Here is a 24,912-nt window from a genome sequence, read left to right as displayed (position 1 = left end):
TGATTACAGGACATCAGATTTCTTGTTCTTATCACTTAATAATGCAGAGTTCATCCCATAGAAATAAAAAAACTGAAGTTGTGCGCTGTTTGAACACCTTGCCTGCCTGCAGCACTAAAGGACTCCGTGAGAGACGTCTGTCTCGCCCTAGCAGCGTCATCCCTGTCCCTGTCCTCCTCTTCAGTTCGCCTCAACATACGCTCGTTATATTCTGTGATATGATTTACTCTGAGGTGTTTGCAAGGTTAGTGATGTTGCCACAACCATACACGCCAACCCTCCCGATTTTTCCGGGAGAATCCCAAATTCCAGTGCCCCTCCCGAAAATCTCCCGGAGCCACCATTCTCCCGAATTTCTCCCACCCGGACAACAAAATTGAAAAACCATATCGCAGAATTTATAGCGTGGCCCAGCCAATTCCAGTTTCCAACAATGGCGGCAGTTTTAATATTACTCATATTTCTCTTTCTGGGTCGCAAAAAACTTTTAGCATGTTTTCAGGTGAGAATGTAGCTGTGTAAACTTCAAATATCTGAGCCGACCGACACATCGTCTTCAAACCCCCGCGGTCTTTCGCTACTCGGGTTAAACATCATATATAAGTCACTTTGATAACTTAAAAATGTTATTGTTGGCTTTTTCAGTGTTTTATTTGTTCGTGAGTAAATCAGTTTGGCTGAGATTAAAGTTATTAGATTAAATTAAATTTAACTTTATTAATTCCTCGGGACGGTTCCTCCGGGGTTTTCACACAGCTGAATAGCTGAATAAACGTCAAACAGAAACTGATTAAACAGAAGAGTTTACATCAGCGCCCGGTTATATTTTAGATAGCAAGGAGCAGATGGCAGTTTCACTCCACCGAGGGAGCTCGTGACGTACTACCCGGCTTTCTTTAGACCGCGAAGGCCGGGTCCTCAGGTGGAAGCAGCCTCTGAATTTGGACACACCCGCTGTTTCCGGCCAGCCAATAATAACGGTGACATTTAATGTATTTTACCCGATAAATAAACCCTGTAAAATGTATTTATCACCCCCCCCCAACAGCCCTTTTGAATGTCTCCCTTATTCTGAAGTTTCAAGGTTGGCAAGTATGGCCACAACACCTCACTTTTTTGCCACATGTATTGCTGCACAGTAGTTTTTTGCATCCAGCGCTTCATAGACGTCTTTGAGAACTTTTATCGAAGCAGTTCCAGTACTGTGCAGTTTCCTAAAACCAGACTGGAAGGGAGATAAAATCCTATTTTCATCCAGATAACTTTGAAGTTGATTATTTACCAGCCTTTGAAGAACCTTAGATAAGACACAGAGTTTGGAAATTGGCCTGTATTTACTAACTGTTGAAGAATCACCAGCTTTCAGTGGGGGAGTACAGAGGCACACTTCCACATCTGTGGTAAAGCCTTCTGTTGTAGAGAAAGATTAAAAATATAAGACACTACCTCAGCTATGATATTTGCAGCCAAGTGCAAGAAGGAAGGAGAACGATTGTGAGGACGAGTTTCTGGTGTTGGGGCTATTCAAAGCCTTACAAACCTCTTCTACTGTGACAGGTGTGAAGGAAAAGGTATCAGTAAGCAGGAACTACGAGCAGAGTTGTGTGCAAGAGGTTTACCATCAGATACTGTGCTGAACAAAGAGCAAGAAGCAACAAAGTGTTTGTTAAAGCAACATTTCAGTTTTGTCTGACACAGGAGTGGAGTCGATATTTAAGTGAGGAGGAAGCTCTGAGGAGTCACAGCTGGCAGAGACACTTTATAGTTTGCCAAAACCTCCTACGGTCGTTTGGACTGTCAGTCGTTAAAGTAAAAAATAGTTACATTGGATCTTGATGATGGAGGCAGTAATCCGATTACACAGCTAATGAAAACGTAGCCAATTAGCATCAGAGCCAGACTTCCTGCCCAGGCCTGGTTTCTCTCATGTAGGAGATCGGCCGGTACTGAACCAAACCAGGCCTGTCCCGACCTTTCACCCTGACCTGGCAAAAAGGGGCGTGTCTGTCCACAAAGTAGACACAACTCTCCTGTAAATGTTCCCAAACTGACATTGTCAGCCTGTTTAATACGGCCCCAGTTCAAACTGATGCGGGCTCGGAGCATGAGATTTTAGTGTTTCTCACAGCACCAACTATGCAGTGATCACTCAGGTCGTTGGCAAAAACTGCAGATGTGGAAAACTTACGCAGCATATTAGTTAAAAAAGGTCAATAAGAGCAGATTTATCTGGGTGTTTAGGATCAAGGCGTGTGAGGCTTTAAATAATTTGAGTCAGTTTTAAAAACAAGCAGCGTGCCTTAAAATCATCAGACACAGAAGAAAGCCAGTCCCAATGAAAATCATCCATCTGAAAGACGTCATTAAAATGCAGCTCAGATAAAAGTTGAACCAGAGACGGTGATGTGCTGGGGGAAGCAGGTGGAGGCTGATAGCAGCCAACAACAGTCTGATTTCCAAACAGATCAATAGTTAAGGCCAAGATTCCAAATGGCTGAGGTGCAGATGGAGAGAAGAAGACTTGAGCAGCAAGACAGACCTTCACATAAACTTCCAGACCTCCGCCTTTTCTGGGACAGTCTGAGTGCTAAATGTTAAATCCATCAGTTGCTACGTTTTTATCCAGTAAAGATTTGGAAAGTCTCAGAAACAACAATGATACCAGCACCGCTTGAACAGGCCCAGATTCCAATCATATCCATGTTAGGAAGCACACGACGTGATGCATGTGTAACCCAGACAGTTTTTAACATCTGCTGGTGTTTCACATTCAGCCAGAGGCCCAGGGTTAGGTTGGATACCAGACAATAATAAAAGCATCGTTATTAGACTCTAGAGCTCGTTTATAGCTGACACCACATGTAGAGTTTAAGTTCACACAGAGACGATGACATTTTTCTACAACCAGCAAACAATAAACAAGAAATGTAACAAGAGTTTCAGAAGAAGCTGTTTTACAGAGAAATGATTCCCTGAAGACAAAATTATTATTATCATCTTTATTTCTCCAGGTGAAAATTTAATTGAGATTAAAAATGTTGTTTTCAAGAGAGACCTGGCATCATGGCAGAAAGAGTCAAAAATACATCATAATTCAAACAAATACAAAATAGGAGAAACATCCTACATAAACTTCATAAAGTTTCATTAACAGACTTTGAACAATGGACTTCAAACTTCCCCCCAAAACAACAGAAACACATTTGAAGACAATGAATGACATTTATCCCTCTAAAGAAGGACTTAGACTACGATTTAATATGAATGAGAACATGTTCATAAATGGATGCAACCAAAGATTTCATCAATCCCTGATTTAGAGACAACAGAACATTTGGTTTGATTTCACAAGATAAGAATGACGACTGAGTTGGAAGATTGTTTTATGTTTAGTCAAATCTTTCCTACATAAAGTCGGATTACAAAATCATCCCCTAAGTTTGTTGTTTTATTCAAGGAATTGAAATTATAGAGAAAATCTGTGAAATGACTTAAAGAAAACAAACCACAAAAACTCTATGCTCTAAACCCCCTGGTTTAGGTCGGCAACCTTTCTGATGATGAGTGCATCTAAAATTTCCTCAGAAGTCAATGTGCCATATGATTGCATTAGCAATAAATTACACACTATATAGAACCACTTCATAGGATTATATTTGTGTGCAGATGTTTGCAGCTATCAGCGAATATTTATCAGCTATTTTGAAGCAAAAAAATACTTTTTATCCATAACAGCAAATGAACTGTACAACAGAAAATACAAATGCTATTTATGGTCTCCTCACAACAATTATAAGAAAAATAAACTGGGCCAATATGTCATGTTTGTTAATACAGGGACACACATGTTAATGTGATCTCTGGTCTCCCACTCAGAGACACAGGTCTCCGAGTGTCCAGCATTCAGACCTGAGGACTCTCTTCATGTGAGAGAAAATCTGCTCACACAGATATGTGGAGCCAAACACTGTCAATAAGGCCTCTGCAATGTTCTGAAGACAGTTAAACCTGTCAGGTAGTGATGTCCAGCAGGTGAACATGCAGCTCCATGAACATGCACAGCTGTGGATTCCAGCTGTGTTTGTACTTCTGCAAACTTTGACCCCACAGAGTCGAGCTTTTCAGTTCAATCAGCTGCATTTTGATGTCCTCTGTGTGCAGCCAGTTAATGCGACACAAATCCAGCTGCTCATTAAAGCTTTCTGGTTTGATCAGAAAAGAAAACATTGTTCAAAACACCTGAAAGTCCCAAAAACACATTGTGAATTCTGTCTCGAGTATCTGGATGTATCCGAGTATTTACGTGGTGCTGATGCTCCTGAAGCTTTTGAAGTGTCTGAATGTGGAACTTTCAACATCGCTTGAAAAAACTGCCAGCTAGCAACGTCCCTCTCACCGGTAGGCTAAGTTATTTTTAGCCAGTTACAAGTTGAATCTGGTAGTTGGGGTTGTTAGCTAAGATACTGTCATTAAGAAGAGGCACAACTAATGGGTCTATGTGAGCTAATTTGGGTTGTGTACCGCTGGCCCGGCCATTTATTTTTTTAATGCACCTTCCCAGATTACTTCACTGCGTGTCGTGCCCAGGGCTGGACTGGGACAAAAAATCAGCCTGAGCATTTTGACTAGAGACCGGCCCACCAGGTATTAAAGCCATAAAGCCTTTGAATGAAAACAAACACTGTTGTGACAGTGATGTACAGTCTTGTTCCTGGTGTTATTAGTCTCTCAGAAACAGTTCATAACTTCCCTTCAACTCATTCATGTCACCTAAAAGGTAAACCTGTTTCTCCATCACCTGCTCAGCTCTGATGATTCAGTAAGGACATATCCTGGTCTCATCTTCATGTTTCCCTCTCACCACATTTCCAAACCGACATCATGACCAGCAGCTTTAAAGCTGTGGCTCCAGCAAACATCAGCTGATACTAGAAATTAATATTAAATAAATTCTAACAACAGCTGATCAAGCTTAAACGTCCTGCTGTTGTTTAGCACGACATCCGCTGGTTTCCTCTTTTGGCGCAAACGATAAACAAACAAGAGAGCCGATCAGCTGATCATTGATCAGTTTCATGATTGAAGTAGCAACAGGAGAGGGAGGGGAGAGAATGACAGTGTAAAGACACAGAATAAATCCAGCTTTGTGTCTTTTCCATTCTAGCTGAAGTCCGGGACAAACTGTGTTCCTTCTCAGCTCAACACGAAACGCGTAATATTTTCTCTGAATACGAGACGATTCTGTTTTTTTACAGGACGGTTGGAAACTCAGGTCATAACCTCTTACCTGAAGTTCAGTTCACCTGACACTCGGACCGGCGGCCGCCTCGGGTCTCCGCTCCTCCTGGGTTGCCGACCCCTGCTCTAAAGCATCTGATTTGGATTCCTGAGATCAAATATATTTTCCTTTGGCTTTGTTTTCTTCCCATTTGTGGCTTTAATGTAGTGATACATCCTGTTTGTTTGCTTCCATCTGTATACATGTCCAGATTCACTGTTATGTTTCTATTCTTACATTGCTGTGTGATCACTGTTCCCTCTGCTGACTGATGTGACCTTTTGTATCTTACACTGATACTTGTCATATTTGTATCTGCGCCTAAATATAAAAAGTTCCATCCTAAAACACAGCTCCACCTGCTGCAGTTCTCCCTCTGAACCACTAGATGTCTCTGTTATCTAAATGAAGACGTGCAGCACAGCAACCACAGCAGCGCTCAGATCACACGTGTCCTGTTATTATGTATAAAAGCATGAAACAGGTGAGACAGGTGGGATCAATATTAATGTTGTGGAAATATATGAAAAAGCAACAGAAGAGTGAAAACATTTCGTGTTTCTAGAAAGATCTTTCAGCTCACAGCTGCTCACAGACTGTATTTACAAGTGACAAACTGCAACTCTACAGTACATCTACAGTATATATCAAATATATTCTGTATTCAAATCTATTGAGTGATGTTTGAAAGTCTTTCCAGGTGAGTTTGATCCAGGAGGGTCTGAAGCCAGAGTCAGACAGAGACTGTGCAGAGACTGTAGAAGGACAGAGCAGCAGCAGAGCAGTCCAGATACACTGATGATCCTCTGTCAGATCCAGAGGGACACACAGGGATGATGCTGGACTCTACATTGTGTCTGACAGTGGAGCTGTTCTCAGAGCAGTTCACTCTGCAGCACTGACAGTCATCTGCACTTCTTCTCATTCCTCTGTCAGTCACTGCTGGATGAAGCTCTCCTCTCCACCTCCCAGTAACATGGCCCAGTCAGAGCATCTCTACACACAAGCTGCTGCTGCTTCAACCTCTCTGGATCATCAGGACACAGCTCCTCCTCTCTCAGCTCACACACCGTCCTTTTTACCATCATCACCACCACCTGCAGAGAGAAGAAGGAAGAGCAGAGGAGATAAACGAGTGTTTCCAGAGACTCTTCATCAGCTGTCAGTCAGTGATGCAGCACATCCAGTATAAAGAGCAGCAGGGACTTCAGTGCTGGGACTGTACTAGGACTCATTGTTGCTTCACTTTTTCTAATCTTTGGATTTTTATTGAAGTTGATGAAAATGTTTTTCCCTCCTAGTTTGAGTTTGGACTTTCATTCATTAGAAGGACCTTGGTGTGTCCACTCTGAGCTCTGTAGGAACCCCAACAACAAGCCCAACAATCCAGATGGACGGTTCCAGCTGTTAACTGGAGGAATTCCATCCAAACATCTGCTCTCACTAAATTCTTCCTCACCTACAGACTGTGTTCTTCACTGCTTTAAACTTGGAAATGAATGCAGTCATTGGTCTGCGTGCTGCTTTGTTCAGAGAGCTGATTGGCTGTTGACAGTGTTTGATCAGAGCGTGTCAGCCGTTACTATGGTGACCATAAAGGTCAGAAACAGGAAGTGTTTGTGTCCAATCCTGAAGCCTGTCACCATTCTCCTCTCACAGCTTCACTGAGAAGCTGCAGCTTTACAGGAAACACTGGATCTTTGTTTCATACTGACTGTGTTTAGTACAATACTGCTGACAGCACCACCCACTCGCTCCATCACTCTACTTACTCCAGAGTCTCCAGTCTGTAATCTGGACTCTGCTGAAGATCAGACAGCTGCTTCACATCTGGATCCTTCAGGTTGTTCCAGCTCAGGTCCAGCTGTCTCAGATGGGAGGGGTTGGACTTCAGTGCTGCTGCCAGATAATCACAACTGATCTCTGACAAACCACAGCCCCTCAATCTGTATAAAGAATGAAAGGTGTAAGTTTATTAGACAGAGTGTGAGCTTGAAATCATTCAGTGTTTCATCATCTGTTCAGAGCTGAAGAAGGTTCAGAATGTAGAAGTTTAGACAATGGAAACTTCAAACAGCTGAAGTCAACAGGAAGCAGCTTCAAACAGGAAACTGTGCAGAGTTTCAGACTATATGTCCTGATGCAGCCAGTTGGATTTTGGAGATTTGAATCTCTGTTCTGTGACTAAGTTCTGTGATGGCCCCTCTGGCTCTGTCAGGTCACAGGACTGAAGAGAGCTCAAACTGGGCACACAGTTGTTCCAGTCTGGACCAAAGACTCTATACTGGGACTGAGGGACTGCTTTGACTGCACCCACTGGGACTTTTTAAAGGCTCATGTTCTCACTTAGATCATCGATTTCTTCTTACATTTCTTTCTGGGAAAAATGGGGATTACTTTGAAAACAGGAAGTATTTTCCCCAATAAGCAGCCCTGGATTAGTAAATCACTCCAACATGTTCTCAGGCAGAAGAAGCAGTCTTGTTATGAGGGAGAGAAGAAAAAGATTGAGGCACACAAACTTGTTGAAAGAGAGATAAAGCAGCTAAAATCAGGTGTAAAAGTAAAGCAGAGGATGAGCTGAATAAAGGACACTCAAGGCTGGCTTGGAAAAGAATGAAGTCCATGGTGGGGATGCAGAACAAGGAGCAAAGATAAATGTGATGCTGAATCAGCAGAAGACTTGGACTCATTTGATTCCAGCTTTGATATCATTGATTTCAATGAAGAGCTTTGTGATTGTAGCAAAGGGCTGGTAGCTCTGAGAGTCCCACTGATGAGGTGTTTGTGTGGAAATCTCTTAGTGAGATCAAAGAGAGAAAAAGCCCTGGTCCTGATGCTGTGGGAGGGAAATGATTGAAGTGTGCTGTGAGGAACTGACTGGGAGATTTTCACACATTTTCCAGTCTTCCTTGGAACAACAGGAAGTTCCCAGCATATGGAAACAAAGGTTAAGTGTGCTATGGCACTCAGTGATGATGGTGCTGTGGCCCCACCACCTCCACCTCTTTGTAAAGGAACTAACTGTCATCTGAAGCTTCAAATGGAACTAAGACTTCCTCCACTAGGTGGCAGTGTCTGATGAGAAAGTGTTAGTGGAGCTGGCCTGGAGTCAGAAACAGGAAGATGCAGGATTTGGACTGAAATGGGGAAAAGTGGTTCGCACTAGTGCCTTAAAGCAAGAAGGTTGTAGGTTGAAGCTTGTTGGCCTTTCTGTGGAGGTTGGATGTTCTCCCACAGTCCAATGAAATGCTGCTTAGGTTCATTGGTGCTTCTAAATTGGCTGTAGGTGTGGATGTGAGAGAGTGCTTCTCTGTCTCTCTGTGTTGGCCCTGTGATGGACTGCTCACCTGTGCAGTTAGGCCACGCCTCTTGCCCTATGACAGCTAGCGCAAAGGCTCCAGCCCTGTGAGCCTAAGCTGAATAAAAAGTTAGCAAAAACGATTCATAGATGGCCTGAAATCCCCCAGTTAGCAGTTTGGTAGATAGCTATGACATGCTAATCCCATCCAGCAGCTGTATTCTACCTGTAAGCTGATCCCTGCTGAGCCAAAGCACTTTTTCATATACAAATTACACCTTTAATAGAAACCTATTGGTCAGCATCTTATTAGCCTGCTGTTAGCTTCATTCCACAGAAAACTGAGAGAAACTAACAGAGTTGATAAAGAATAAAGAGAAATGTGCTGATTTAAAGCCTTTGAAGTGCTTCAGATGATCTCTGTCCACTTCTGTCCACTCATTCATTCATGTAAGCTTTCTAATGCAGCTTTGATCTTCACAGTCTGCTTTATGAAACTCATAAAACAGGACGACCCGGGCGACCATGGCTCAGGGGGTTGGGAATCGCATCTGTAACCGTAAGGTCGCCGGTTCGATCCCCGGGCTCTCTGTCCTGGTTGTTGTGTCCTTGGGCAAGACACTTTACCCTACTTGCCTACTGGTGTTGGCCAGAGGGGCCGATGGCGCGATATGGCAGCCTCGCTTCTGTCAGTCTGCCCCAGGGCAGCTGTGGCTACAACTGTAGCTTGCCTCTGCCAGTGTGTGAATGTGAGAGTGAATGAATAGTGGTATTGTAAAGCGCTTTGGGTGCCTTGAAAAGCGCTATATAAATCCAATCCATTATTATTATTATTCTAACCCTGAATGTCAGAGTGTTCCTCCTTCTCTTTCCCATCATTCATGCTGGCAGTGGAGGAGATTTGGATGTTGGACTGTGTTTTGATGATGTGTGTATGTTTGTGTTTGACTGCTGTCTGTAAAGCAAACGCACATTTTGCTTTGGATTTCAGTGTCAGACAGACTTTAAGGTGGAATGAGGAGTTGGAGAGTTTCAGAGTGAATGAATCCAGTGGAGGATTTTTCTTCTTCTTTGAAGGTTTGAAATGTGAACATTGTTCTGCTGCAGTCAATGGACTAAACCAGTGAAGAAGAAAACAGACTTTACCATGAAGATCCTCGGTGTGGATCAGTATAATATCAGCCTGATGTCTGCAGTTTAGAGTCAGCACAACTTTCACATCATATTCATCTCAGCACAACTAAAACATGCTGACTGACCTCAGAGTTTCAAGTCCACATCCTGGACTCTGCAGAAAACCACACAGATGCTTCACTTCTGGATCCTTCAGGTTGTTGTTGTTACTCAGGTCCAGCTCTCTCAGATGGGAGGGGTTGGACTTCAGTGCTGCTGCCAGATAATCACAGCTGATCTTTGACAAACCACAGTCCCTCAATCTGTATAAAGAATGAAAGATGTAAGTTTATTAGACAAAGTGTGAGCTTGAAATCATTCAGTGTTTCATCATCTGTTCAGAGCTGAAGAAGGTTCAGAATGTAGAAGTTTAGAAAATGGAAACTCCAAACAGCTGAAGCCAACAGGAAGCAGCTTCAAACAAACACAACAAGAGAAAAAACTCGGAATGTTTCACATTAAAGTCGTACATTTCTCATAAAAACAGGACAAAGACGTGAAAAAGTCGTGTTTTTCCTTCCAGGAACCACAAGGCTTCACTTTTAAAGGTGAAGTGTGAAAGAAATGGACATATTTGAAGTCCAACACCTTTTTCCAGTCACATTATTAAAGCAGACAAACTACAAGCTCATTTTCATTCCAACAAGTCATCTTCTGACCTGGACTAACAACACTGGTCTCTATGTGCAGCTGGCTGTGAGACCAGTGCTCAGGGAGCGTCTACAAAGTGCAACACTGAAAGAACAACATACACTCATTTGCTTCCATCATCCAACCTGAAGAGGAAACAGAGACGCCTCCCCTTCAAAGTAAAAGCTGCTCCTTTTGGACACAGTATCAAAGAAAGTCTACAGTATAACATAGAAAAGACAGAACAAAGTTTTGGTTGTTTTTAAATTTTGCAGAAATGAAACTACACTAAGCTCAATTATGTGACAGACGTTTCATCTCATGTCAGTTTGGCCTCATCCTGGGCCGGATTATCCAGCACACACTCTGACCACAGGCCCAGGTGCCACGCACAGCTGGGCTCCATCCAAAAGACAGGAAACAAACCAACACAATAATAAAAAGCACCATGTGATCTTCTTACATCTTCAAGACAAACATAGTAAAAACATGAGCATATTTGTTTCCTGATAAAATGATGTGACAGGTAGAACAGAGTAAAGTGGTGGTGTTACAGCCTTTCTCCCCTCTGCTGCCGAGGCTGTTAGTCTCTCCCAAACTCAGCTACAGGACTTCCAAATGAATGAAAGCAGCAGAAGTGGTTTTACAAATGAAAGAGGAAGAGGAGAAGAAGAGGAGAGGGAGGCCACCCTGACCATCACTCCAGCTGAAAACATCACACTTCCATTAAAGTTGGTGAGGGAATGTTGAGCAGGATGAGCTGCTGGCTAATCTGGAGGCTGTAGCAGCAGCTCACAGTCACAGTGGATTTCCACTCATGAAAAAGCTCTGGCTGCTTCATTTCTCATCTCATATCAGAGACTTTAAAGCTTCACTGAAGCTGTACTGTGATGCTTCCATATCCCAGTGAGGCCTCCATAATGATTTCAGCTGTTCTGTACACACACTGTGTGCCCTGTATGGCTCAAAGTCTCTGCAGCCTGTTTTTATCTGCTATCATCAGATCTTCATCATCCTCATTCACACCCCTCACACACTCTACAGCCTCATCAGCACTGACTTCATCTTCACTGACTGATGGAGCACAACATGAACCTGTGGAGGCTGAAACACTGTCCTATCAAACATCTCCCCGTCACCACTCCACTTCTGTCAGCCTTTAAATGAACCCTGCTCAAGTCTGTCACTTCTGTTTGGAGCCAAAAGGAAAAACTGTTGTTCAGTCGTTTGGAAAGACAACATTTCTGAAAGCACTCAAACTTCTTCACATTTGTATTCAGACACATCCTGAACATGTAGGAACTAAAGAAAGTTTCAAACATAAATCAAAGACCTGAAATATAGAAAAACTACAACAGCCGCAGTCAGTGAACTCACCTCAGAGTCTCCAGTCGACAGTTTGGACTCTCCAGTCCAGCACACAGAAGCTTCACACCTGAATCCTGCAGTTATCTCTTTCCTCTCATTTCCAGCTCTGTCAGATGGGAGGGGTTGGACTTCAGAGCTGAGGCCACAACTTCACAGTGAGACTCTGAGAGTCCACACTGAGTCAGTCTGTGATGATAGAAAATATAAAATGTGTTATTATAAAAGCAGAAAATCTGCATTATAAACACAGACTGAATGTATATGAAGACAAAACAGAGTGAGGTCATAATCTGATGAATCTGCTCTTCACATCTGTGCTTCAGCTCCTCTTACTGTGTTTGACATGACACAACGATTGAGTCTCTCTCAGACCTGCAGACTTTTAATGAGAATCTTTGTTTGGCTTTAATCTGCAGAAGAAGGAGGAAGATGGTGTCACATTTAGGCTTCCATAATGTCCACAGTCTGTCACTGAGATCTGATCCAGAGTCAGAGTGAAGACACACATTTGGACTGTTTCCTGTTTTGACTCCAGAACATTTTGAATGAGTTCAGCTCAGTGAAGAGTTCCAGCTGGAAAGATGATCTCTGTTTGCTACCTGCTGTCAGGTACGACTGTTCACGTCCACACGCAGGAAAAACCTGCTGACTGTTTCCAAACAGAGCAGAAATCTCATCACTGGACAATAATGATGAATGAACTCAGAGCTGCTGATATCAGATCTGATTTCAGGGGAACTAAACACAGAAATGATTGGCTCATTTGAGCTTTCTGAGCCATTATCTGCTGCTGTGTCGCTAGTTGGCAGAAAATGATTTGTATTCCTGTTCAGGGGTTCAGTGTTTATGAGTCCAGATCCAGGTGACAGCAAGTCAAAATGATGTTACCTGACTGTGTCCAGCAGCAGCCTGTATTCAATTTGAATATTGTTATAACCTGACATGGATCAGTTTGTCTTTGATTGGTTTGTAAATGTCACTGTTTCCATTGGACCTGAGTGACGTACAAAGACAGAGAGGGAGAGAAAGGAGAGAGAGGATGGAGACAGCAAAGAGAGAGCAAACACAAACAGGTGAGAGTGGACAGGTGACCAAGGTCAGCAACCAATCAGAGAGCTTCTGTTTGACCCACAGTCACTGATGATGACTGTACACAACCAAGCAGTGTGTTACTCTGATATCAAATATGGATCCTGCTCTTATAATAATGATCATCAGATGATATTATTGTGTTATTTTGTAGCTGAATACGATGTTTGTGTGATTATCAGTGAAAGAAGCAGTGAGGAGGATGGAGAGAGAGAGAGGACAGAGGGTGAAGTTAGAAACACTAAAAGGATTTTTCATGGATTTCATGGATGATTTGAGTGATTTCCAGCAGGACACTTAAACATGTCAGTGGACGTCCTAAAGAACATATTCACTGATATGAAACGTGTCATTGAACAGGATTAATATCAGTGGAAACATGGTGGAAACAGCTGTGACTGCATGGATGTGACACACTTCAAATCTGTTCTCCACTCTTGGATTTGGGATCCATGGAGCTGCTGCTGAGTCTGTACAATAAAGGAATGGTGTGGAAGGTTGCAGCGTACGGACACAAACACTTTGTAGTTACAATCTGATTTTATTTTCAAAATTAAACTACTAACCTACACTGATCAATGATGTTAATGATCACATCTGGACTCACCCAGCCTTTCTGCAGTTCCTCACAGCTGGAATCAGTCTCAGTCGTCCCTCCTCTGATGTGTTGTACTTCTGCAGGTCCAACTCATCCAGAACCTCCTCTGACATCTGCAGCATGAAGGCCAGAGCTGAGCACTGGATCTCAGAGAGTTTTTTCAGTGATCTGTTCTCTGACTTCAGGAACTCTTGGATCTCCTGAAATAATGAGAGGTGGTTCATCTCCATCAGACAGTGGAAGATGTTGATGCTTCTGTCAGGAGAGATTTCATAACTGTTCATCTCCTTCAGGTTGTTGATGACTCTCTGGATGGTTCCTGGACTGATCTCTGTCTGACCCAGCAGACCTACTAAGAGTCTCTGGTTGGACTCCAGACAGAGGCCATGAAGGAAGCGAACAAACAGGTCCAGGTGGCCATTTTCACTCTGGAGAGATTTATACATGGCTCTGTTCAGGAAATAATCCAGAGAGGACTCGTTGTATTTTTGTCCCAAAAAGTTCTTCAGCACCTTTGTCTTCCTGTTGGTGTGACAGTGGAACATGTAGACAGCAGCCAGAAACTCCTGAATGCTTAGATGAACAAAGCAGTAGACTGGTTTCTGGAAGATCACACACTCTCTTTTGAAGATCTCTGTACAAACTCCTGAGTACACCGAGCCCTCTGTCACATCCAGACCACACTGCTCCAGGTCTTCTTGGTAGAACATGATGTTTCCTTTCTCCAGATGTTCAAACGCCAGCCTCCCCAGCTTCAGAAGAACTTTCCTGTCAGCCTCCGTCAGCTCCTGTGGACTCGTGTCATGTCCCTCATGGTACTTGTTCTTCTTCCTCTTTGTCTGAACCAGCAGGAAGTGTGAGTACATGTCAGTCAGGGTCTTGGGCAGCTCTCCTCTCTGCTCTGTAGTCAACATGTGCTCCAGAACTGTAGCAGTGATCCAGCAGAAGACTGGGATACTACACATGATGTGGAGGCTCCTGGATGTCTTCATGTGGGAGATGATTCTGCTGGACAGCTCTTCATCACTGAATCTCCTCCTGAAGTACTCCTCCTTCTGGGTGTCAGTGAAGCCTCGTACTTCTGTTAGCCTGTCAACACATGTAGGAGGGATCTGATTGGCTGCTGCGGGTCGGGAAGTTATCCAGACGAGAGCCGAGGGAAGCAGATTCCCCTGGATGAGGTTTGTCAGCAGCTGGCTGACTGATGACTTCTGTGTGACATCAGACAGCAGCTTCCTGTTGGTGAAATCCAATGAAAGTCTGCTTTCATCCAGGCCGTCAAAGATGAACAAAAGCTGAGAGACAGCCAGCTTCTCTGCTGTGACCTTCTGTAATGTTGGATGGAAAACATGGAGCAGCTCCAGAAGACTGTACTGCTCATCTCTGATCAGGTTCAGCTCCCTGAATGAAAGCAGAACCACCACACTGACATGTTGGTTCTCCAAGCCCTCTGCCCAGTCCAGAGTGAACTTCTGCACTGAGAAGGTTTTTCCAACACCAGCCACGCCGTTGGTCAGAACCACTCTGATGGGTCTCTGTTGGTCAGGTAAGGCTTTAAAGATGTCCTGGCACCTGATTGGAGCGTCATGGAGGGCGTCCATCTTGGAAGCTGTCTCCAGCTGCCTCACCTCATGTTGGGTATGAACCTCTTCACTCTGTCCCTCTGTGATGTCGAGCTCAGTGTAGATCCTGTTGAGGAGGGTTCTACTTCCTGTTTCATCTCTTCCTTCAGTCACACGTTCACATCTCCTCCTCAGACTGATCTTATGTTCATCTAAAACCTCCTGCAGACCAACATCTGCTGAAAGAAAGAAAAACAATGAGACTAAAGAGAAAGAAAAGTCTTCAATGTCTGAACAACACAAGAAGTCCAGTTTTCAGAAATGAGTCCATCAGCAGACAGATGTTCAGTCTTACTTTGTACACAGCTGCTCTGACTGGCTGTCTGCAGTCCAGCTCTGCTTCTGGATCTTTCTCCACACTGTGCAGAAGCTCTGATGGTGACACAGAAAAGTCACAGTGGAGATACTTCTGTCCACCTTTGATTAGACTCATTATAAAAAGGAAAACAAAGTTTGAACACAGTCATGTTTCCAGTTCACTGACTTACATTTATTCCATGGACACTCACTCTAACCTGAACCACAGCTACAACCCAACATTGTTGAGGCCTCATCTCCTCCTTTCCTGACTGTAGAGGTTAAATATGCAACAACCAACAAATAAAAGAATTTGGTTCATTTCAAAGAAATTCACACGGTGACCAAGTAAAGTAACCGTAGTAAAGGAGACAACATCCTGTTGATGGTGGGATTATTTGAAAGATTTGCTTTAGTCACGTCACCAAATGCAGTTGAACCACCCGTGGATCCATGTTTGACCATTCTACCACTCTGAGCTCTGCTTTTTAATCATTTTATTATTATCATCATTCATTTATTCATTCTTTGGAGGGGGGCTATTTCCTAATGCCGCCCTAATAAGCTGATGTTCAAGGGGAAATATAACAGAAACTCTTTCAGTGTTATTCATTAATAAATTAACAGATAAACTGTGAAGAAGAAAAAACTGAGATTTAAAGGAGAGAGTGAGAAACTTGATCATCCATCCTCATAATACATGTTTATCAGTATCTGCTGTGACCATACTGCAGTAATAACTACAAGTCTACATTTCTGTGACTGTTGATCAATCACAGCAGGAATCTGAGCTCATCTCTGCACACAGAGCAGCTTCAGCTCTGGGATAAACTGCTCGCTTCACGTCCTTCTCAGCTCACAGACACTCATCCTGATATTTTCCTTTAACATTTGATGGTATAATTCATCTGAGTTTACACTTTATCTGCATGAATACAGAAAAACAGACCCAAACACCATAAACCATCAGTTTCACCATGTAGAATATATTGTTGTTTCCTTGCTTTTAATTCAGAGAAAAACTCTGATTTTGATTTTCTCTGTTCTCTTTGCCACAGCCCATCCCAGCAGCAGCTGAAGCAGCTGACTGTCACAACACTGAATAACACTTTAGGAGGAACGTCTTGATTCATTCTCAATCATCCAGGAAAGTAAATCTCCAATAGTTGATTCTATTCATCTGGACGTAGCGTAAATGTGGTTATCGCAGCTGGACTTTTGTCAAAGCTGGAAAGGCACTTAAAGAAAGCTCCAGCCGATCCAGGTGAGAAGGACAACCGCTGCCTAAGAGAAAACCTGTAGTGATCCCATATGTGTCAGGAGTATCTTTTGGAGAAAGTTGAATCATTATTTCAGCTTTAAGAGGGTATTTTAATACAAACATCAGTCCTTCTACTTCAGTATGTTTGACACTTTGTTTACGCTTAAATTAACTTTACTGTTAACGAGTTTTCATGTTTCTGTAATCCACCAGTGTGCTCATGCTTTTTTAATTGAAAACATATTTTTAATGATCAAATATAATTATGTTTGTTATTTGTGGAGTTTAAATGTCCTTGACAGAGACAGATGATGATCATTATCCTGCACTGTGGTCTCAGGTTTGGTCGAGCTAGCACAAAGAATGGCTATGTTGAACTTCCTCCTGGGATCTACACTAAGAAGTGAGTCCAACATTAGCAGGGTCTCTTTCCTTTATCTGGATTCACTTTAGCATTCACAGTCACGTGAAGCTTGTTATTAACTCGATAAGTCAACCCAGGGTTTCAGCTGAGCGCTCACATGAAACACATGGTGTTGGCAGCATCTGATCAATCATATTCATGGAGACGTGTATCAGCAACAGAGCAGCTGAGTTTGCAGAAGGAAGTCAAACTAAACCACAGGAACAATATGAGGAGATTACACACATAATAAAATACTAGCAGTAACACAGCTGCTGCAGACAAATCAGTCGTGTGATCGTGTGTGAGAGGAGAAGGACTGTAAAGGAGTTTGGTGTTAAAAGCTCTGTATGAATGTGGGAGACTTTGAAGGGCTTTAAAAAGGCCAATATAAAATAAAAGGCAGCAAAATTGCTGAGTGTGAAAGTCACCAGACTTATCAGGCCTCTGTGATTAAGACCTGTAAGAACACCTATTTGTACTTGTTGGCATTATATCAAACACACACGTATATTAAGCCTTTGTTTGAACTCTGGTTGAATTTGTTACTTTCAGACTGTGAAACATCACAGAGGCTGCAGCTGCAGATCTTTTATTCACCTGGAAATTTACTTTAAATGTTAGATGGAAAATGTGTTGCTCAGTTTAACCAAAGTAAGAACAAGAATCCATAAACCTTCATAAAGACAAACATCTCCCAGAACATTGAGCTGCTGAAGTGTCACTGAAGGGAAAAACTATTTGTCCTCCTCCATCCAGCAACACCTGAAACACCTGAGTGGAAGCTCCTCCCTACACTGTGTTTGAAGCAAAGCACAAAGGAGACACCTGCTGGAGCAGCTGGAGTCCTACAGACACTCAGCCTCTTCACTACACAAACACCTCCTACAACATCCACTCTTTCCACTCTGACTGCTGTGTTTGTGGAAACACTCCAACACACACCGCTTCACATACCAACATAGAAATGTGTGAAAAAGAGCTGAGCTGATATCAAACATGACGATTTATTCAGAAATACAGAGTCAGGAACAACATCTAGACACACATTACCTCTCAGCAGCAGAAGAACAGCCTTTAAAGTAAACACCAACATCCTTCGACTCGTTGCTCTTTAAGGAAACACAGCTGGGTTCAGGTCCAGGAGATTCTGGCCTCTTATTGATCCTAAAAGAAAAACAATAAATGTAACAGCTTCATGAGACAGGAAGGAAAAACTGGAAATATTAAATTAAAGACATGATGAACAATCTGAAACTCATAAAAATAATGTACTTACTCTTTGTCACATAACAGTCTTTTGTTAAAGTGTATAGCAACACCCTTCGACATATTTCTCTTTAAGGAAACACAGCTGGGTTCAGGTCCAGGCTCTGGATTAGTTTCAGGGTTATGTCCAGCTGAGCCTGGTACGCCCCACAGCTCTGGGCTTTAAAACAACACACACAGAGGTATGAGTGTGAATAATGATGGAGCAGTGATGTGAGTGCTGAGCTGTGACATGGAGAAGAGTCATGGACAGTTAGAGATAGTCATCTCACCTCTGAGCTTTGGTCTGGCTCTCATGTTCCCCACACAGAGTGCTTTTAGAGGGAGGGACTCCCTCCTCTCTGTCCTCACACTGATCCATGCTGCTGAAAACATCCAGATGAACAGAATCAACTTTTTGGGGATTTACTGGATGATTGAGCATCAAGACACTTTTTAATATTTTACTAATTTCTGAAGCTTTTTACCAACTTTGTTCAAATTGGTCTGCTGTCATTTTATTGTTGACAAAAAGAGATTTTGAGTTTGAGTGTTGACGTTTCCATGTGGGACTGTTGCTGCAACACCAGGATGTTACTACAGAATACACTTTATATTGTGAGCACTTGGATGTTAGTCCAGTGGTCCTAAACTGACACACCTGCACCTGGATTCATTCTGACCAGATTTTAACCCAACAGTGTTTCATACTTAATACATCAGACACAAACTCTGCAGCTGTCATTGTCATCAACTGCTACTACGTAAGAAGTTGTTTTGATCGAAACTATATGTGACGTAGCAGAAATATATATACACATGCAGCTTGGGATTTTTTTTTCAGAGCTGTGGATGCATGATAGCGCCTAACAGTTCTCCGTTTCCGGGAATGTAAAATAAAGATAATTTTTTGAGTTTGACCCCTTTGAGCCCAGTTTTTCTTCGCCGCCAAAAGAATGCAAAGAACCGAATTTAATAAGATGATCAACTGCACCACAACATTCACGAAAGCGAAAGTAAAAACGACGGAAGGAAACGCCCAGAGAGGCGTTTGAGGGACGGTCAGAGTCAGGAACTTCAGAAACGCATCAGGCTGGAGTTTAATTCTGTTTTCATCTTTAGAAACAGCTGGAAATAGTTATAAAAACGCTGCGTAATAAAGAAAAATAGTGTAGTTTAGTTTGAGTTGTGTTTAGCTGAGCTGTGTCTTTAATCTGAAGTTCATTTTGTGGAGGAGCAGCAAGTCTTTCAGTGTTACTCTCAGAGAAAGCCTCCCAAATGTCTGTTGTCTTAATAGTGGAATTATCTGGAAAATGAACCAGTTCTTATGAGCTGCTTTTCTGTATGAGCAGTCAAAGCATTTTATACCGCGTGCTTCATTCACACAAGCACTTCTTTTTCTAACAATGACACTATGATGGATGCATCGGAGAGGAAGTCGGGGTTCCACATCTTGCCCAAGGATACCGTGGCGTGCAGACTGGAGCAGCCAGGGATCAAACCTCCAACCTTCCAGTTAGTAATTCTACCTGCTGAGCTACAGTCTGTACTTCCTGAACATCACACCCTCCTTTTGTTTCTTTATTTCCAATCGCAACCAGGAAATAAAGGAACCCTGACTCCACAAGACACTCAGGATCCACCTGCCCAGTAAGTCACCCGCTAACTGCAACTATCAGAGCCCTGACCTTCTGCAGAGATGAGTCACACTGAACACAGCAAGTGTCCCTGCTCTCAGACACAAAGCCTGCCTTTAAAAGTTCAGAGTAATGAAATCAGCAGTTCTGATTCTAGAATCTGTAGTCTCACACACTTGTGCAGAGCACTTTTGTTGTTTTGGTTCACATCGGTTGATATTCTGCTGCAAACAACTAATGAGAACATTTTATAGAAGCTTTGAGTGTCCATCAGGATCCTGTAGAAACAGCTTCCATGTCAAAGATCAATATTCTGAATTCTGTTTTGAAAGAAAAAGATTTCTAGAAAATTCTCTAAAGAATTCAACATCTGTTTTGTTTTCTACTATTTTTTTTATAAGAAATCTGTGCTAGTCCCTCTAGCACAGATTTCTTTAGCGAAACGTCTTTCTGTGTCTTCCATACAAACTTTAAACATGCAAACACTCAACACAGCAACACTGAAAGCATTTGAGTGTAACTTTCATTCAAATTAAACTTTATACACAATTACAAAATGGAAAAAATGACTAAATATTAAAACACTACAACCACTGAAGAAACAAATAAAACCGATCACAATCAACATCAAAATATTATCATAGAAAAATAGAAGAGACATATCATACAATTCATATACGTTCATGTGATCTCTACGTTCAAAAACCCAATAACCTTGAATCCTTCATTTATATTACATTTAAATTTCACCTGGCAGCTGTTGGAGTCAAATTGTTAAATGTTGTCATTGTGTTACTTAAATGTGTAAGTCTTAGTTCAAGCAGCAGGATCAAAGACATTCCTTTGTCTCTGACCACCTCTGCAGTCAGTCTGATGGTGGGGGAGGCTGTAGTGTTTTTTATTTGGACATCCTATCTGAAGGTTCTGTTTTCTTGGTTAATAAGCTTCCTGCTTTTATGACCCTTTTGGTGAGCAGGAGGTCACACACACACACACACACACACACACACACACACACACACACACACACACACACACACACACACACACACACACACACAGTGCCTTATCTTTTGTAACCATATGGGGGTTTTACAATGGGAGGTGCTTGTGTGTACTGTAACTGTTTTCAATAAAAGGCTGCAAGGAAGGCTGTTTATTTGATGCTCCTAGCAGACAGGTGAGGGGCTTTTAGCTCCAAGAGCCTGGTTCCAACCAGCCTCCCTTGCTACAAGTAAAAACCGGTTAAAGATGTTCGTGTTGTTTCTTTGTTTGTCGTTAATGAGAATAAGTTTCTAAACCAGCGGGGATGGAAGCACAGACCCAACATTTATTTGGTCCTTCCGAGCCGGAGCCCAACGCATCGCGTCCACCGAGGAGAGGGAGAGGAGACACTGAAGTCTGCTAGCAGCCAGGAGGTCTGGGACGCCTGATAAAAGCCCTGGTGCTTAATTTTGTCGCCAGGCCCGTGAGTTAGCGTCTGAACTCCCCTCGGGTTGGATGGCAATTGACGGGATCCAGAGACTCTTCCCGTGAACGAAAAGCAACACAGACAGTAAATACAGAAGGCCTTATGCGTCACCGTGACTGCGCGTGTAGACGCAAGTCCGGGGGAGCGCTGGTTGGGCAGGTGCACGCGGACCTAAAACAATAGAGAGCGGCTACGTGACCATGTGGTTAAATGCAGGTATGGGAGCGCGCTAGCTGTGCATGCAGACGCAAGCTACCTGGTTTCTCCACCGGTTTTTCTTTATTTTTCTAAGGAGGTCTGGTTTCTTCGCCAGTTTTCAAGGAGGGTTAAGGATGGTTGCTCCACCGAAAGGAGGTTTTTCCTCGACCGCTGAGGGCGTTGAGTGTTTGGTTTATCCACCAATATGTAAGGAGGATAGAGCTCTCATTGGTGTGTGAACGCACGTGTGAGCGAGTGCGGGCCAGACGTGGTCTGTGCGAGTGTGGCTGATTGTTGTCTTGTAATGGGGAATAAACTGGGTAAGGGGATGGAATACATTGCAAAGTATTCACTGGGCAACACGTAGTATGTAGATCATTGAAGGAAGAAAGTAATGAATTTGTTCACAAAGCAGATGGAACAGTGAGTGTGACTGTGTCTGACGTCACTGTGTGTGTGAGCCACAGAGAGGTGTGAAAGACAAACATCCAAACTCAGCCTGCAGTTCTGTTCTGTGATTCTACATTTGACTATCCGTTGAGTTTGGTTTGCACTTCTGCTTTGTTCAGATGCATTTAGATACATCACCTCCACTCTCCTGTCTTTCCTTCTCTACCATTGCCTCCTAACTAGGGATGGGTGCCGGTATCCGATGCCATTATGGCACCAGTTCTGACATAAACGTAAGTAACCAGACTGAAAAGCAGCGCACATTTCTGTGCTTTTTTTCTGTGATTTTTTCACCTCATATGTCATACACTTTGGATTCTAGCCAATCATTTTACCTTTCCAAGGATAGTGGGCGGGCCCAGGTACGTACGTTCTTTTAGAGCAGAGCTACAGATTAAAAATGCCCAAGGTGAAGCGGTCAAAAGTCTGGATGTAGTTCACAGCAAAAGATGCAAACTCAGCAGCCTGCCACAAGTGCTTTAAGCTGATACTGTGCAAAGGAGGTAACACCTTCAATCTAATGAAACAGGGTGGATGTAGCTCAGGAGGTAGAGCTGATCACCTACTGATCGGAAGGTTGATGGTTCGATCCTCCAGTCTGTGTATCAAGTATTCTTGGGCAAGATACTAACCCCAACTTGCTCTCTGATGCATCCGTCGCAATGTGACTGTACTTAGAAAGCACTGAGTATAGATAAAGTGCTGGTGTGATTGGGTGAATGTGGCATGTTGAGTACTCCAGGAGAGTAGAAAAGCGGTATATAAGAATCAGTCCGTTTGCCATGAAACGCCCGGCGACGCATAGCGTTTTTTTTAAAGCCGAGAAATGCACCGTATTTGATAGCTTCCTGCAAGACCTCACACCGAGCACAACTACTGCGGGTGTGACGCCTGTTATCGGACCCAGAGTTAGCAATATCCCCCAAGAACCCGAAGAGGAGAGTCCTGGCCCCTAGCCCTGCCAGTGTAGCAGAAATGATGAGAATGATGACACAGCAGCAGCCGTTCTTCTTTGGGTGAGTAGCTTAATGTTGTTCGTGTGTAATTTATGTTGAGTAGGCTAACCACGTTATTACATTAATGTAAGGTGAAGTAGCAAACACCGTCGTAGTTACATGTGTCTGTCTTCTTGTTTGATAGAGTGATACCATATATGTCATGGTCCTGAGTCTGAGGACTCAGTGTTTTGTGTTTCCTTATGCTTTTGTTCATTCCGAGTGTGTATTCTGTTGTGATTTTGCCATTTGTTAGGTTTCTGTTCTTTGCCTGCCTGCTCCCACTTCTCTGTGTTCCCTCTGTCTGTCCATGGTGTTATTGTGTCTGCTCATGAGTCTGCCTGTCATGTTCAGTGTCCTGTCTGATTCTCTGTGTCAGTTTCCTGTTTTATTCTGAAAGTTCATGTCTCATGTCAGTGTGTTCAGTTTTACCTCTCTCCTGTCTCGTTAGCCTTATTGCTCCCAGCTGTGTCTCCCTCCTGTGGCCCATTCCCTGATTACTCCCCGTGTACTTAAGCCCTGTGTTTTCCTGTGCTCTCTGTGACGTCGTCCCTCATGCCGTGTGTGGATCTCCCTGTGTCTCTCTAGTTTGTGGTTTCCCAGTTTAGTTTAGTTTGTATATTTGTTCTGCCAGCGAATAAAGCTGAGTTTTGAGTTCATTCCCTCGTGCCTGTGAGTCCTGCGTTTTGGGTCCTACTCCTGCCTGCCGCACGGCGATTCGTGACAATATATGTCCTATAGCTGCAGAAAAAGCTAACATTGTTATCTTTTTACAAAAAAAACAGCTGAACATGAGAGGTTTTAGGACAAAGTTTGTGTTCTCCATTCTTTAAGCACTGATTCGAGCACCAATTAAGCACCGGCACTGTTTCAAAAGTACCGGTTGGGCACCGGGATTGGATAAAATCTAAACGATACCCATCCCTATTCCTAACATGCTTCCTCCTCTCCTCTTCCTTTTCTTTCAGCCATCAATAGCATGACAGTCTTATTCATTATGATCCACGCATTTTATTTGGTAAAGCTTTAGTTCAGAAGGCCCTTACTAATGCAACACTCCCCATTTACCCAGGCTGGCACTTGGAGTACACTGGCTTGTGGCCCCTTGTGCCAGCATTAGTGCTTTCATCCTTTCTGCTGCTCACAATTCACCGATCACACTTTGACTAGTACCATTAAAACAAGAGTCAGAAAATTTAGCAACAGAGCTACGATCCTTTAAATGTTAAAGTTTCATGATTCACGTGTGGATGTTGCATAAGAAAAGCATGATGTATAAAGTATAAGTGTTTCTGACCAGTTGTTCATGTTCCTTCATTTTCCCCTGAAATCTATCAAATACTGTCCAACAGACTGATGGCACAGCAGTGCAGAGGCTGCAGAGGCTGCAGAACCTGCGTCTGAAGCCTCTGTTTTAAAATAGTTCAAATAAATAATCCAGCTATAGTTGTCAGTATTTCCACTGCTGCACAGGAAATAACTTTATTATAAAATAAATAATAAGAAATAAACTTTATTTTTCAAACACAAGCTTTACACAACTTGTACATTCACACAAGCACTTTTTCCATGTTTCTAAGTGCTTCCTGTCTAACATTCACACTGTAATGGATGCATCGGAGAGCAACATGGGGTTAGTATCTTACCCAAGGACATCATGCAGACTGGCATTAAACCACCAACCTTCTGGTTAGCAGGTGACCTGCTCGACCACCTGAGTTCCAGCCACCTCATCAAAGTGACCAATCACATTAGAATCCTGTCCTGCTTTGGGCTCCGCCTCCAAACCATCCATAGCGGGTTATTTGCACCATGTATGCAGGTAAACTCAAACATCCATTCAGCTGCTTCAGAAGGAAAATGTCAGCTTGTGGTTTCAGTCACAGGAAACTC

At 43.0% G+C, this 24,912-nt stretch overlaps 2 protein-coding genes and 1 long non-coding RNA gene across 3 annotated transcripts in view; all 3 read right to left on the bottom strand.

The window, feature by feature from the left end:
- Window positions 1-15,599, bottom strand: part of LOC308399781 (protein NLRC3-like) — a gene marked incomplete at both ends in the record, with an annotated part of 86,074 nt that extends 70,475 nt beyond the window's left edge. The window contains 3 exons of the mRNA XM_080887215.1: window positions 13,447-15,200; window positions 15,355-15,431; window positions 15,575-15,599. Coding sequence (XP_080743341.1) covers window positions 13,447-15,200; window positions 15,355-15,431; window positions 15,575-15,599 — 1,856 coding nt within the window. The remainder of the gene's footprint in view (window positions 1-13,446; window positions 15,201-15,354; window positions 15,432-15,574) is intronic.
- LOC308403394 (NACHT, LRR and PYD domains-containing protein 12-like) overlaps window positions 1-24,912 on the bottom strand; it is a 1,254,170-nt gene that overhangs the window by 242,929 nt on the left and 986,329 nt on the right. The window lies entirely within an intron of this gene.
- LOC308404039 overlaps window positions 1-24,912 on the bottom strand; it is a 126,700-nt gene that overhangs the window by 101,220 nt on the left and 568 nt on the right. The window lies entirely within an intron of this gene.

Source organism: Rhamphochromis sp. 'chilingali' (assembly GCF_963969265.1).
Source record: "Rhamphochromis sp. 'chilingali' genome assembly, chromosome: 1".
NCBI classification, from domain to species: domain Eukaryota; kingdom Metazoa; phylum Chordata; class Actinopteri; order Cichliformes; family Cichlidae; genus Rhamphochromis; species Rhamphochromis sp. 'chilingali'.
This window is presented reverse-complemented; position numbering and strand designations above follow the sequence as displayed.